Source organism: Diceros bicornis, chromosome 20 (assembly GCF_020826845.1).
Source record: "Diceros bicornis minor isolate mBicDic1 chromosome 20, mDicBic1.mat.cur, whole genome shotgun sequence".
NCBI lineage: Eukaryota > Metazoa > Chordata > Mammalia > Perissodactyla > Rhinocerotidae > Diceros > Diceros bicornis.
This window is the reverse complement of record NC_080759.1, coordinates 8,267,493-8,282,794: the sequence shown is the minus strand read 5'-3', so window position 1 is coordinate 8,282,794 and position 15,302 is coordinate 8,267,493. Positions and strand designations below refer to the sequence as shown.

The 15,302-nt window shown below is 38.3% G+C and overlaps 1 protein-coding gene across 3 annotated transcripts in view; it reads left to right on the top strand.

The window, feature by feature from the left end:
* CDK7 (cyclin dependent kinase 7) overlaps positions 1-15,302 on the top strand; it is a 62,032-nt gene that overhangs the window by 5,674 nt on the left and 41,056 nt on the right. For 2 of the 3 annotated variants that reach the window (XM_058563922.1, XM_058563924.1), the window contains exons 4-7: positions 796-863; positions 1,963-2,031; positions 3,752-3,862; positions 4,919-5,037. In XM_058563922.1, the coding sequence (XP_058419905.1) occupies positions 796-863; positions 1,963-2,031; positions 3,752-3,862; positions 4,919-5,037 (367 nt within the window). The remainder of the gene's footprint in view (positions 1-795; positions 864-1,962; positions 2,032-3,751; positions 3,863-4,918; positions 5,038-15,302) is intronic. The other variant, XM_058563925.1, reaches the window with a different exon arrangement.

Sequence of the window (15,302 nt, the reverse complement as noted above, 5' to 3'; positions counted from 1 at the left end):
CTATCTGTGGTTTCTCCCATTTGGGTGTTCAGAGGAACATTCAAGCCACCTAAGTAAATGGAAGGCAGCAAGGTTATTAGTGGCTTGTCTTGCTGTCTTCATTACTGTTTTAGGTGTTGTTACAAGCCGTTGTTTCTTCTTTTTCTGAGCTTCTAATTACTTTGAAAATTCAGGATATGCCTTCATGAAACTACACAAGGCTTGCTGTGGAATTAGGTATATGAGGGAAAAGATTTCTTTATCCCTTCTTCCAAAACCTTGTTTTCTAGAGTGCTAAAGTCCTATTTAGTCATCAAGAAATAGTTCCTATAAAAAGGACCCATCACCTATGTAACAACTAGTACCAGATCTTATTTTTAATTTTGATTTCTATCCTTTGCATTGGGAAAGATACTATCTTATCACTGTTTGCTGTTAACATCATAAGTTTTCTGTTAGCATAAAAAAATCTACTGCTAACATCCATAGGGCAAGAGAAGGGAAGCTATTGACTTATCGCGTATATGCTACACACTTACGCATGTTGTTATTCCAGCAGCCTTCAGATCTGATATGCTACAGATAAAGCGAATACTTTTTTCACCATTTAGCATAGTCTGCGTTTAGCTATTTTAAAAATAAGGCAATATAAAAGAAAAATAGATATGTCATAAAAATTGTCAAAATAGCCCTTATTTTTCTGTAGAATATTTATTGCTATTTCCTGAGAGACTAACCTTTCCCAAAAAATAAGTTTGTAAGAAGCTTTGAGGTTTCAGAATTATTTTTCACTTTTTGCTTTGCCTTTTTATGTAGGTATAAATAGAACTGCCTTAAGAGAGATAAAATTATTACAGGAGCTAAGTCATCCAAATATAATTGGTGTGAGTATGATCTAAGTTGTTTCTGGGGTTTGGGACCTTGCCTTTTCTGAATGTGGTAGATGTTGGTTGAAGGTTCAGCAAGATGAGTTGTTCTTTGAGCGTTGCAAAAAAGTTTAAAAGTTTATCAGGCTGAAATGTATTTTCTATCCTAATTATTCCTGTTGACAGTATCTTTAAAACTATACAACTGATGAAATAAATTAAATATTGGCATGCAGGCTGATTTTGTCAGAAATCATTTTGAAGCCTAGAGAGCTCTAACGTGTAAGACCTTGAGCAAGTTCCCTCACAATTCTGTGCTGTAGTCCCTGCCTCATAGGGTTGTGAGACTAGCTAATTGAATACACGTCAAGTTCCTGTAATAGTGCCTGGTGTAGAGAATGCACTCATTCAACGAATGATGGCTGCTGCTGCTATTTATAGGATTTTCTTAAGCACCAAGCTTGGGATTTTTTCTGAATTGGAGACTGAGGTGAGATTTTTGTTAATTAATTTCTTAATTGTAGCTGCAAAAATTTGGGGGGCAAGGTTAAATATTTAGTGATTTATGAAAAATAGTGAAGTTTAATATTTTTGCACCTCAGAGTACTAATTCTTAGCAAAAAAAGGATAAATATCAAATTTAATAAAATTATTTAAACTTTACAAGGAATTATCAACAGCCCAAATGCTTCTTTAAGTTTTTTTAAATTACTTAAATTTAAAAAGTTGGTATAGGGCCGGCCCCGTGGCTTAGCAGTTAGATGCGCATGCTCCGCTACTGGCGGCCTGGGTTCGGATCCCGGGCGCGCACCGACGCACCGCTTGTCCAGCCATGCTGAGGCTGCGTCCCACATACAGCAACTAGAAGGATGTGCAACTACGACATACAACTATCCACTGGGGCTTTGGGGGATAAAAAAAAAAGGAGGAGGATTGGCAATAGATGTTAGCTCAGAGCCAGTCTTCCTCAGCAAAAAAAGAGGAGGATTAGTGTGGGTGTTAGCTCAGGGCTGATCTTCCTCACAAAAAAAAAAGAAAGAAAAAAAAAGTTGGTATAATACTGTCATGTGTTAATGGAGAATCACATTTTGAATTTTTTTGAAATTTTGCTTTGCAGCTGCTTGATGCTTTTGGACATAAATCTAATATTAGCCTTGTCTTTGATTTTATGGAAACTGATCTAGAGGTAAGATTAAGATTCTTAGAGGAATTGTTTTTCTCTGTTTATCAAAAGAGAGCCTAAATGTTTATTTTCTAGTTATGAAGATACTGGTAGTCAAAGGAATGCCTAGTTTTGTTAAAATCTGGATCATTTAGCCATATACCCAGTGGTAAATACAGAGATTAGAATTTCGTTAGCATTTCTGCCTACCAAGTTCCATATATCTTATTGACATTATTTTCAGAGAAATGAGTGTTAGGCCTTTGAAAATTTAGACCTTCTTTTCCTTTTGAAAGCCAAGTTTCTTTTTTGAGAAAAATAAGATCTTATGCTTTTCATTAATATTAATTGAATCTCAAAAACTGATAATCCAAGGATGTGAAACAACTAGAATTCTCATACACTGCTAGTGAGAATGCAAAATGGTACAGCACTTTGGAAAGTAGTTTGGCAATTTCTTATGCAGTTAAATATGTACTTAAGGTATGGTCTAGCAATACCATTGCTAGATATTTATCCAAGGGAAACAAAAACACGTCTACACAGAAATCAGTTGGTGCACAGATGTTTAGCTTTATTTGTAATTGCCCAAACTGGAAACAACCCAAATATCTTTCATCTAGTGAATGTATTAACAAATTGTGGTACATCCATTCAATAGAAGGCTAATTGGGAATAAAAAGAAACGGACTACTAATATATGCAGCAGTATAGATGAGTCTCAAATGCATTATGCTCAATGAAGGAAGCCAGGCTCAAAGGCTATATATGAGTCTGTTTATATTATATTCTGGAAAAGACAAAACTAAAGGAACAGAAATCAGATCAGTGATTGCTGGGGGTTAGGAGGAGAGGGCAGGATTGAGTACAGAGGGGCCTGAGGGGATTTTGGGGGATTATAGAAGTGTATCTTGATTATGGTGGTGGTTACACAACTGGATGTGTTTATTAAAACTCATGGAACTGTGCACTCAAAAGGGTACATTTTACCTAAATCTGATTTTTAAAAAAAGAAAATGGGGATTTTTAGCTCATATAACTGGTAAGTCTAGGAATAAACTGGCTTTAGGCACAGCTCACAGATAATGCCCACAGAAGTCAGTCTTGCATAACTCAATTCTATTTTGTTCTCTGTTTCTTTCATTCATGGGCGTAATTTCTCAGTATAGTGGCTCAGGCACTTCTAGGCTTATATCTGTAGAGTTTAATAATCCCTGAGGAAAGGAAGTGCTTTGTTCCCTTTGATTCTAGCAAAAGTACTTGGCCTGATTGATTGGCGTGGCTTAGATCACGTGTCCATCCCTGAAGCAGTTCCTGGACAGCAGGCTGCAGTGTAGTGATTGGCTGAGCCTGGGTCATGTTTCTACCTCTGTAGGTCACAGGTGGTGGTCAGTCCATGTGGACTGAGCTGGAAACAGGTGGTGTCCCAAAGGAATATTCAAGGCTATTATCAGAAGAGGCTGTGCATTCTGGGGCAAGTGAAAACAACAGATGTTCACTACATTGATGCCTGAAAACAAAGTAGGAGACAAAGCACTACTTTCTTTCCAAACGAAAGGTCCTTTCCTTAATGTGTAACTGGAAATTCTAACAATACTTCCTACACAGAAATCAGAGTTAGGCAATCTCTCTTGAGATTCTTCTGTGTGAAAAAAATCTCAATTTTTGCCTATAAATGATTTTATATGGTGGAGTTTATTTGGAATAATAAAATGAACCTGTATATTGTATACCTGCTTTTCAGGTTATAATAAAGGATAATAGTCTTGTACTGACACCATCACACATCAAAGCCTACATGTTGATGACTCTTCAAGGTTTAGAATATTTACATCAACATTGGATTCTACATAGGGTAAGGTTTTTAACCAAGTATGATTGCTTTTTATGTTGTAGTCAAGTTTTAGGTAGCCAATTTATTATGTAAATAGTCTGAATATGTAAATTGTTAAAATAAAGATATAGCTAGACCGTTTTATCCCACCTTCTTCCTCTTTGTGTTTCCTTCAGTTGTTCACCAAGTGGTGCTGTGAGGACTCTAAATTACTATGTGAAATTTAAAAATGAAAGAAACCCAGTCCTTCATTATTTTCGTAGATAAAGAGCTAACTTGCTAAGCGACCTGACTAAGGTTATTATTTTTTTTCAAGGTCAGTAGCTGATAACTGACATAGTAATAGAACCTAGATCTTCTGGCTTTAAGTCCATTGTTCTTTCTGCTATACTATTGTTAGGGAAAAAAACTACAGTGAGAGTCTGAATTAAATTATACAATGTCAAAATACTTTTAGAAAAATAATATTTCTAGTAGCTCTAAAATTCTATGAAGTAATGAAATAAAATTTCTGAAAGGGTTGAGTCATTGTTAGGCACATTCAGCTGTTGGAACAAAGTTGATAATTTAGATAGGTAGACATTCTTAGGTACCCTGTTTAGATAAATAGCTAAGAATTTATAATTTGTGTAGTATATGAGTAATTCTCATATACCATTTTGCCATAGATTTTGAAGAATACTTTCCTCATCCTTTCTAAATGAATAATGTTTTTATTTACTAAAGTTCAAGTATATTATTGTTACTAAGTTAATAGCAGCAACCGTTTATTGAGTGCTTAGTGTGAGCCAGTCATTACGCTAGGCTATTTACAGAAATTATTAAATTTAATCCTCACAGCAACCCTGTCAAGTAGGTAAATTGAAGCTCAGTGAAATTAGGTACCTTGACCCAAGGTCTCACTAAATAATATGACTAATCTTATTTTGCTTTGATAGCATTTCAATGAAAAAATAATATTACTTAAATTTGAGGTGTTACCCTGTTTTTGCTAAGTTCAAAGTTAAGCCAGCTAAATGTATCATTATGGTATTCCCCACCCTGCTCACTTGTTTGTTTAAAACCTCCATGATATAGGACCTAAAACCAAACAACTTGTTGCTAGATGAAAATGGAGTTCTAAAACTGGCAGATTTTGGCCTGGCCAAATCATTTGGGAGCCCCAATAGAGCTTATACACATCAGGTTGTGACCAGGTAAGAATCCCTTAAATAACTGAAAGCTTATATTGTGCAGGAGATTAATCACAAGTGAGTGTCATTTGGTTTTGCTGAAGTATCTTAGCAGAGTTCAGGAGTCATGGGTGGTGTTTTAAAAATATAGCCCTCTTTATGTTATGTATATCTTACCACAATGGAAAAAAAATACAGCCGTTTTTTCAAATGGAGTTGAATTAATTCAGTCCTCAGGCATTTACTTAGTAACTTTTGGGACTAATTTATACTTCTTTTACATTTTAGTTAGGTAGATGGAAACTTTAGTGGCTATTCTTTTACATCATCACTTGATTTTTGGGGCCTAAGTTTATATCAGTCGGTGTGAATGAATATTCTCTAAACAAAGCAGCGCATTCATATTTGGATTTTTCATATTATTAGTACTTGTATTTTCTGCCTATATATATATATTTTTTTTTTTTGGTGAGGAGGATTAGCCCTGAGCTAACATCTGTTGTCAATCCTCCTCTTTTTGCTGAGGAAGATTGGCCCTGGGCTAACATCCATGCCCATTTTCCTCTACTTTATATGTGGGACACCTGCCACAGCATGGCTTGATTAGTGGTGCATAGGTCCACACCCGGGATACGAACCTACAAACCCTGGGCTACCGACGCGGAGCGCACGAATTTAACCACTACGCCACTGGGCCAGCCCCTATATTTTTTATGTATAAAAACTAAGAACCACATTAAATAGGGAGAGTAGATGTTATAATTCTTGTCAGGATGACGTTTGTTAATTTCCAAGACTCTTTTAAGGATCTGAGAAGATCCTCAGATTTTCTATGTATTCTTTTAAGTTATTTTGTCACTTTCTTCCAAATACAGGCGTACCTCAGAATATTGCAATAAAGCAAGTCACACAAATTTTTTGGTTTTCCAGTGCATATAAAAATTATGTTTGTACTATACTGTTGTCTATTAAGTGTGCAATAGCATTATGTCAGAGAAAAAGAATGTACATACCTTAATTGAAAAATACTTTATTGCTAAAAACTGCCAACCATCATCTGAGCCTTCAGCAAGTGGTAATCTTTTTGCTGGTGGAGGCTCTTGCCTCAATGTTGATGGTTGCTGACTGATCAGGGTGGTGGTTGCTGAAGGTTGGGGTGGCTATGGCAATTTCTTAAAGTAAGACAACAATAAAGTCTGCTGCGTTGATTGACTCTTCTGTTCACAAGTGATTTCTCTGTAGCACGCGATGTTGTTTGATAGCATTTTACGCACAGTAGAACCTCTTTCAGAATTGGAGTCAGTCCTCTCAAACCCTGCCACTGCTTTATCAACTAAATTTATGTAATATTCTAAATCCTTTGTTGTAATTTCAACAGTCTTCACAGCATCTTCACCAAGAGTAGATTCCATCTCAAGAAACCACTTTCTTTCCTCATCCATAAGAAGCAACTCCGTGTCTCTTAAAGTTTTGTTCTGAGATTGCAGCAATTCAGTCACATCTTCAGGCTCCACTTCTAATTCTAGTTCTTTTGCTATTTCCACCACATCTGCAGTTACTTCCTCCACTGAAGTCTTGAACACCTCAAAGTCACCCATGAAGGTTGGAATCAACTTCTTCCAAACTCCTGTTAATGTTGATTTTTTTTTTATTTTGAAGTTGTATTGGTTTATAACATTATATAATTTCAGGTGTACATTATTATATATCAGTTTCTATTTAGACTGCATCATGCTCACCACCAATAGTCTAGTTTTTATCCATCACCATACATAAGTACCTGTTTACCCATTTCACCAACCCCACCACACCTTTCCCCACTGGTAGCCACTAATCTGTTCCTTTTATCCGTGTGTTTATCTTCCACATATGAGTGAAATCATATGGTGTTTGTCTTTCTCTGTCTGGCTTATTTTGCTTAACATCATACCCTCAAGGTCCATCCATGTTGTTGCAAATGGGACGATTTTGTCTTTTTTTTATGGCTGAGTAGTAGTCCATTGTATATATACACACCACATCTTCCTTTTATCCATTGATGGGCACTTGGGTTACTTCCATGTCTTGGCTATTGTGAATAATGCTGCAGTGAACATAGGGGTGCATAGATCTCTTTGTATTGTTGATTTCATCTTTGGATAAATACTCTGTAGTGGGATAGCTGGGTTGTGTGTTATTTCTATTTTTAATTTTTTGGGAAATCTCCATTCTGTTTTCCATAGTGGCTGCACCAGTTTGCATTCCCATCAGCAGCGTATGAGGGTTCCCTTTTCTCCATGTCCTTTCTGACACTTATTATTTCTCGTCTTCTTAATTATAGCTGTTCTGACGGGTGTGAGGTGATACCTCATTGTAGTTTTCATTTGCGTTTCACTAATAATTAGTAATCTTGAACATCTTTTCATGTGCCTGTTGGCCATCTGTATATCTTCTTTGGAAAAATGTCTGCTCATATCTTCTACCCATTTCTTGATAGAGTTGTTTGTCTTTTTGTTGTTGAGTTCTATGAGTTCTTTATATGTTTTGGAAATTAACCCCTTGTTGGATATATGACTTGTAAATATTTTCTTCTAGTTGGTGGGTTGTCTTTTCATTTTGTTCATGATTTCCTTTGCCTTGAGGAAGCTTTTTAATTTGATGTAGTCCCATTTGTTTATTTTTTCTTTTGTTTCCCTTGCCCGAGGAGACATGGTATTTGAAAAGATACTGCTAAGGCTCGTGCCAAAAACTGTACTGCCTATATTTTCTTCTAGGAGTTTTGTGGTTTCAGGTCTTACATTCAAGTCTTTAATCCATTTTGAGTTAATTTTTGTGTATGGTTTAAGGTAATGGTCTACTTTCATTCTTTTGCATGTGGCTGTCCAGTTTTCCAAACTCCATTTATTGAAGAGACTTTCCTTTCTCCATTGTATGTTATTGTCTCCTTTGTTGAAGATTAGCTGTTCATAGATGTGTGGGTTTATTCCTGGGCTTTCAATTCTGTTTCATTGATCTGTGTGTCTGTTTTTGTGCCAGTACCATGCTGTTTTGATTACTATAGCTTTGTAGTCTATTTTGAAGTCAGGAAGTGTGATACCTCCAGCTTTGTTCTTTTTTCTGAGGATTGCTTTGGCTATTCGGGGTCTTTTGTTGTTCCACATAAATTTTAGGATTCTTTGTTCTATTTCTGTGAAGAATGTCATTGGGATTCTGATTGAGATTGCATTGTATCTGTAGATTGCTTTAGGTAGTATGGACATTTTAACTGTTTATTTTTCTAGTCCATGAGTATGGAATATCTTTCTTTTTTTTTAATTTTTATTTATTTATTTTTATTTTTTTTTAAAGATTTTATTTATTTTTTTCTCCCCAAAGCCCCAGTAGATAGTTGTATGTCATAGCTGCACATCCTTTTAGTTGCTGTATGTGGGACTCGGCCTCAGGATGGACGGAGAAGTGGTGCCTTGCTGCGCGCCCGGGATCCGAACCCGGGCCACCAGCATCGGAGCGCGCGCACTTAACCACCAAGCCATGGGGCCGGCCCTGGAATATCTTTCCATTTATTTATGTCATCTTCAGTTTCTTTCAATAATGTCTTATAGTTTTCAGTGTATAGGTCTTTCACCTCTTTGGTTAAATTTACTCCTAGGTATTTTATTCTTTTTGTTGTGATTGTAAATGGGATTGTATTCTTGAGTTCTCTTTTTGCTAGTTCGTTATTAGTGTATTATTACGTTATTAGTAGTTATTAGTGCATACGAATGTATGCAGCTGATTTTTGTTAAGTTGATTTTGTACCCTGCAACCTTTTTTTTTTTTTTTTTTGTGAGGAAGATCAACCCTGAGCTAACATCCACGCCAATCCTCTTTTTTGCTGAGGAAGACCAGCCCTGAGCTAACATCCATGCCAATCCTCTTTTTTGCTGAGGAAGACCAGCCCTGAGCTAACATCCATGCCAATCCTCTTTTTTGCTGAGGAAGACCAGCCCTGAGCTAACATCTATTGCCAATCCTCCTCCTTTTTTTTCCCTTTTTCTCCGCTAAGCCCCAATAGATAGTTGTATGTCGTAGTTGCACATCCTGCTAGTTGCTGTATGTGGGACACCGCCTCAACATGGCTGGACAAGCAGTGCATGGGTGTGCACCTGGGATCCGAACCCGGGCCGCCAGTAGCGGAATGCGCGCACTTAACCACTAAGCCATGGGTCTGGCCCCTGTACCCTGCGACTTTGCTGTAGTTGTTGATTGTTTCTAATAGTTTTCTGGTGGATTCTTCAGGGTTTTCTATATATAAAATCATGTCATCCACAAACAGCAAGAGTTTCAATTTTTCCTTTCCAATTTCAATACCTTTTATTTCTTTTTCTTCCCTAATTGCATGGCCAAAACCTCCAGTAATATGTTGAATAGGAGTGGCAAGAGTGGGCACCCTTGTCTTGTTCCTCTTCTCAGAAAGATAGCTTTCAGTTTTTCACCGTTAAGTATGATGTTGGTTGTGGGTTTGTCATATATGGCCTTTATTATGTTGATGTATTTTCCTTCTATACCCATTTTATTGAGAATTTTGTAAATAGACATTGGATCTTGACAGATGTTTTCTCTGCACCTATTGAGATGATATGTGATTTTTAGTCTTCATTTTGTTAATATGGTGTATCCCATTGATTGCTTTGTGGATGTTGAACCCTCCCTGCATCCCTGGTATAAGTCCCACTTGATGATGGTGTATGAACCTTTTAATGTATTGCTGTATTTCGTTTGCCAATGTTTTGTTGAGGAATTTTGCATCTGTGTTCATCAGCAGTATTGGCCTGTAATTTTCCTTCTTTGTGTTGTCCTTTTCTGGTTTTGATATCAGGGTAATGTTGGCCTTATAGAATGAGTTAGGAAGAGTTTCATCTTCTTCAGTTTTTTGGAATAGTTTGAGAAGGATAGGTATTAAATCTTTGTTGAATATTTGATAGAATTCTCCAGAGAAGCCATCTGGTCCTGGACTTTTGTTTTTTTGGGGAGGTTTTTTGATTACTGTTTCTGTCTCTTAACTTGTGATTGGTCTATTTGGATTCTCTGTTTCTTCCTGAATCAGTTTTGGGAGGTTGTATGAGTCTAAGAATTTATCCATTTCTTCTAGGTTATCCAATTGGTTGGTATATAGCTTTTCATAGTATTCTCTTATAATCCTTTGTATTTCTGTGGTGTCTGTTGTAATTTCTCCTCTTTCATTTCTAATTTTATTTATTTGAGCCTTCTCTCTTTTTTTCTTAGTGAGTCTGGCTAAGGCTTTGTCAATTTCGTTTACCTTCTCAAAGAACCATCTCTTAGTTTCATTGATCCTTTCTATTGTTTTTTTAGTCTCTATTTCATTTATTTCTTCTCTGATTTTTATTATTTCCCTCCTTCTAACTTTGGGCTTTTTTTGTTCTTCCTTTTCTAGTTCTCTTAGACGTAGTTTAAGTTTACTTATTTGAGATTTTTCTTCTTTGTTGAGGTGGGCCCATATAGCTATAAATTTCAGTCTTAGGACTGCTTTTGCTGCATCCTATGAGTTGGTATGTTGTGTTTTCATTTTTGTTTGTCTCCAGGTATTTTTTGATTTCTCCTTTAATTTCTTCATTGATCCAGTGGTTGTTTAGTATCCTGTTGTTTAGTCTCCAGATATTTGTGACTTTCTTCACCATTTTCTTGTAGTTGATTTCTAGTTTCACAGCATGATGGTTGGAAAAGATGCTTGATATGATTTCCGTCTTCTTAAATTTATTGATGCTTGCCTTGTTTCCCAACACATGGTATATCTTTGAGAATGTTCCATGTGCACTTGAGAAGAATATGTATTCTCCTGTTTTTAGATGCAGTGTTCTATATATAACTATTAAGTCCACTTGGTCTAGTTTTTCATCTAAGTCTACTATTTCCTTGTTGACTTTCTATCTGGATGATCTATCCATTGATGTAAGTGGGATGTTGAGGTCTCCTATTATTATTATGTTGCTGTCAATTTCTCCCTTTACGTCTGTTGATAGTTGATTTGTATGCTTTGATGCCCCTGTGTTAGGTGCATATATATTCATAAATGTTATGTTCTCTTGGTGGAATATCCCTTTTATCATTATATATTGCCCCTTTTTGTCTCTCACTGTCTTTTTTATCTTGAAATCCATTTTGTCTGATATAAGTGTGGCAACACCTGCTTTCTTTTGCTTGCCATTTGCTTGCAGTATCGTGTTCCATCCCTTCACTCTGAGCCTGTGTCTGTCTTTAGAGCTGAGATGTATTTCTTGAAGGGAGCATATTGTTGGGTGTTGTTTTTCAATCTGCCCAGCCACTCTGTGTCTTTTGATTGAATCTCTTTACGTTTAGAGTGATTATTGATATATGAGGGCTTAGTACTGCCATTTTAGCTCTTGTTTTCTGGTTGTTCTATATTTCCATTGTTTTTTTGCCCTTGTATTTCTGACTGCCATTTCATTTTGGTGGTTTTCTGTGATAGTTTTCTCAGGTTTCTCTTTATTTATGATTCGTGTCTCTGCTCTGATTTTTTGTTTATTGGTTACCATGATGTTTGTATAAAAGATCACATAGACAAGATAGGCCTTTTTCTGATAGCCTGTTATCTCCATTAGCCTAAGCAGGTTCCATCTCTCTCCTGTTCCCCTTCTGAGTTATTGTTGTCTCAAATTTTCTTTTCTGTGTTGTGAGTTTGTAACTAAATTGAAGTGTTTATGGTTATTTTTGATGCTTCCCTTCCCTTCGTCTTTTATGGCATAATTAAATATTTACTGACCTATTCTGATATAGTGCTGCAAGTTTCTGATTCTGTCTATCTGCTTATCTACTTGCTCAAAGTTTTTTAAACCTTTGCCTTTTTTGTGTGTGTGAGAAAGATTAGCCCTAAGCTAACATCTTTTGCCAATCCTCCTCTTTTTGCTGAGGAAGACTGGCCCTGCGCTAATATCCGTGCCCATCTTCCTTTACTTTATATGGGACGCCACCACAGCATGGCTTGACAAGTGGTACATCAGTGCGCGCCTGGGATCTGAACCCTAGACCGCCACAGTGGAGCTCATGCACTTAACTGCTACACCACTGCACCAGCACCAACCTTTGCCTTTTTTTTTTATAGGTAGGAGGGCTTCTTTCATCATTTCATGTAAAGGAGGTCTTGTGGCAATGAATTCTGTCAGTTTTTGTTTATCTGGGAAAGCTTTTGTTTCTCCGTCTTATCTGAAGGATAGTTTCACTGGATAGAGTATTCTTGGCTCAAAGTTTCTGTCTTTCAGTATATTGAATATATCATCCCATTCTCTCCTAGCCTGTAAGGATTCTGCCAAGAAATCCGCTGAAAGCCTGATAGAGGTTCCTTTGTAGATAATTTTTTTCTGCCTTGCTGCCCATAATATTTTTTCTTTGTCACTGACTTTTGCCAGTTGTAATCTTATATACTTTGGAGGAGGTCATTTTGCATTGATGTAATTAGGAGTTGTGTTGGCTTCATGTACTTGTAAGTCCAGTTCCTTACCCAGGTTTGTGAAGTTCTCAGCTATTACTTCTTTGAACAGGCTCTCTCTTCTCTCTCTCTTCTCCCTCTGGAATACCTATAATCCTTATGTTTCATTTCCTAATTGAGTTGGATATTTCTCAAAGAATTTCCTCATTTTTTAAAAATCTTAGTTCTCTCTCATCCTCCACCTGAAGCATTTCTGTATTTCTATTCTCTAAATCACTAAATCTGTCCTCCATAATGTCAGCTCTTTTTTGTAATGCTTTCTAGATTATTTTTTATTTCATTCATTGTGTTCTTCATATCCAGAACTTGGTATTTTTTTAGAGTTTCAATATCTTTGGTTAAGTATTCCTTCGGTCATTAATTTTATTCCTGAGCTCATTGACCTGCCTTTCTGAGTTTTCTTGTAACTTGCTGAGTTTTTTATGACAGCTAGTTTGAATCTGTCATTTAGATTGTAAGCTTCTGTGACTTCAGGTTTGGTTTCTGGAGTCTTGTCATTCTCCTCCTTCTCTGAAGTATGGTGTTGAAGTGACCTTTGCCAATGCATTTGTGATAGTATTCAGGTCGCAGATTTCACTTGCCACTGCCAGAGGGCCGGCAGGAGCTTTTTCTTATCCACCCCCGTCTGCTTGAAATTGTGCTGGTAGGGCTTCTCTGAGTTTATCCAGACTGGCTGCAGCCGCTCTGCAGGTTGTACTCTTCTGGCAGCGCCTCTGGGCTGGGCTGGTGGGTTAGGCACCATAGGCCCAATGCTATGCAGGAGGGGTGCCTCCATGTGGGCTGTGTCACCACTCAGTGGATCCCTCGTGCTGCTGTGCTCCACATGCAGGGGTACCTTCTGAGCAGATGGGGTGCCTTCTTGCCTCTGCTACACTAAGAGTGGTGGGCGCCCATGTGGGTGTTGAGCTGCCACTTGGTGAATCCCTTGGACTGCTATGCTCTGTGTGCAGGGTGCCTTCTGAGCGGACAGGGTGCCTTCTTGCCTGAGTTGTGCTGGGGGGAGGGACCCCCACATGGTGACTAAGCCGCCACCACTCGTTGTAGAGCGTCCTTGCGAGTGGGGCTACCGCGATGTGTTGGGCACTCTCATGCACTGGGCTGCAACTCCGAAAGTGTTTGGGCAGGCCAGGCTGTCCCTGCCTCCTCTTACAGTCAGGCATGGCTGCTGTGTGAGGATCAGTGAGCTGGCTTGCTGCCACCAAGGAAGGGGAGTGGGAGGGGTGTTCCTACTTAGTTCCGTTGCCTCTCGGGGATCCAGTCCACCCCCCTTCAGATGTATAGCTGCATGGATCTCTCAGAAGTCCTGTTGAGCTGTGCAGGGAATCCTCTGCTAGTTAATGAATGTCCATTTAGTTGTAAATTAAAGGGGGAAGACTGAGGGAACAAGTTACTCCCCATGATGCTGACGTAACTCCTCTAATGTTGATATTTTTGATCTCTTCAGAGTCGTGAATCACAAGTTTTTTTTTTGTTTTGTTTTGTTTTTTTTTTTTGCTGAGGAAGATTCTCCCTGAGCTAACATCTGTTGCCAATCTTCCCCTTTTTGCTTGAGGAAGATTCTCCCTGAGCTAACATCTGTGATAGTCTTCCTCTATTTTGTACTGGGTCTCTGCCGCAGCATGGCTGCCAACGACTGGTATAGGTGTGCACCCGGGAACTGAACCTGGGCCGGTGAAGTGGAGTACACCGAACTTAACTACTAGGCCACAGTGGTGGCCCCCATCACAAGTGTTTTTAATGGCCTCTAGGGTGGTGAATCCTTTCCAGAAGGTATTCAATTTCCTTTTTCTAGATCTATCAGAAGAATCAGTGTCTGTGGCAGATATAGCCTTAAGAAATATATTTCTTAAATAATAAGACTTAAAAGTCAGAATTACTTCTTAATCCATGGGCTGTAGAATGGATGTTGTATTAGGAGGCATGTAAACAACAGTAATCTTGTTGTACATCTCCATCAGAGATCTTGGGTGCCCAAGTGCGTTGTTAATGAGCAGTAATGTTTTTGAAAGGAATCTTTTTTTCTGAGCAGTAGATCTCAACAGTGGGCTTAAAATATTCAGTAAACCATGTTGTAAACATATGTGCTGTCATCCAGGCTTTATTGCTCCTTTATAGAATATAGGCGGTGTAGATTGAGCATAATTCTTAAGCGTCCTGGGGTTTTCAGAATGGTAAGTGAGCATTGGCTTCAACTTAAAGTCACCAGCTGCATTAGGCCCTAACAGGAGGGTCAGCCTGTCCTTTGAAGGTTTGAAGCCAGGCATTGACTTCTCCTCTCTAGCTAGGAAATTCACAGATGGCATCTTCTTCCAATATAAGGCTTTTTCACCTACATTAAAAATCTATTGTTGGGGCCGGCCCCGTGGCTTAGTGGTTGAGTGTGTGCGCTCTGATACCGGCGGCCCAGGTTCGGATCCCGGGCGCACACTGATGCACTGCTTGTCCAGCTGTGCTGAGGCGGCGTCCCACATACAGCAACTAGAAGGATGTGCAACTGTGACATACAACTATCTACTGGGGCTTTGGGGAGAAAAAGGGAAAAAAAAAGAAAAAGGAGGAGGATTGGCAATAGATGTTAGCTCAGGGCCAGTCTTCCTCAGCAAAAAGAGGAGGGTTGGCATGGATGTTAGCTCAGGGCTGATCTTCCTCACCAAAAAAAAAAATAAATCTATTGTTTAGTATAGCCACCTTCATTGATTATGTTAGCTAGATCTTCTGGATAACTTGCTGCAGCTTCTGCATCAGCACTTGCTGCTTCCCATTGCACTTTTTTTGTGTGTTTTTGAGGAAGATCAGCCCTGAGCTA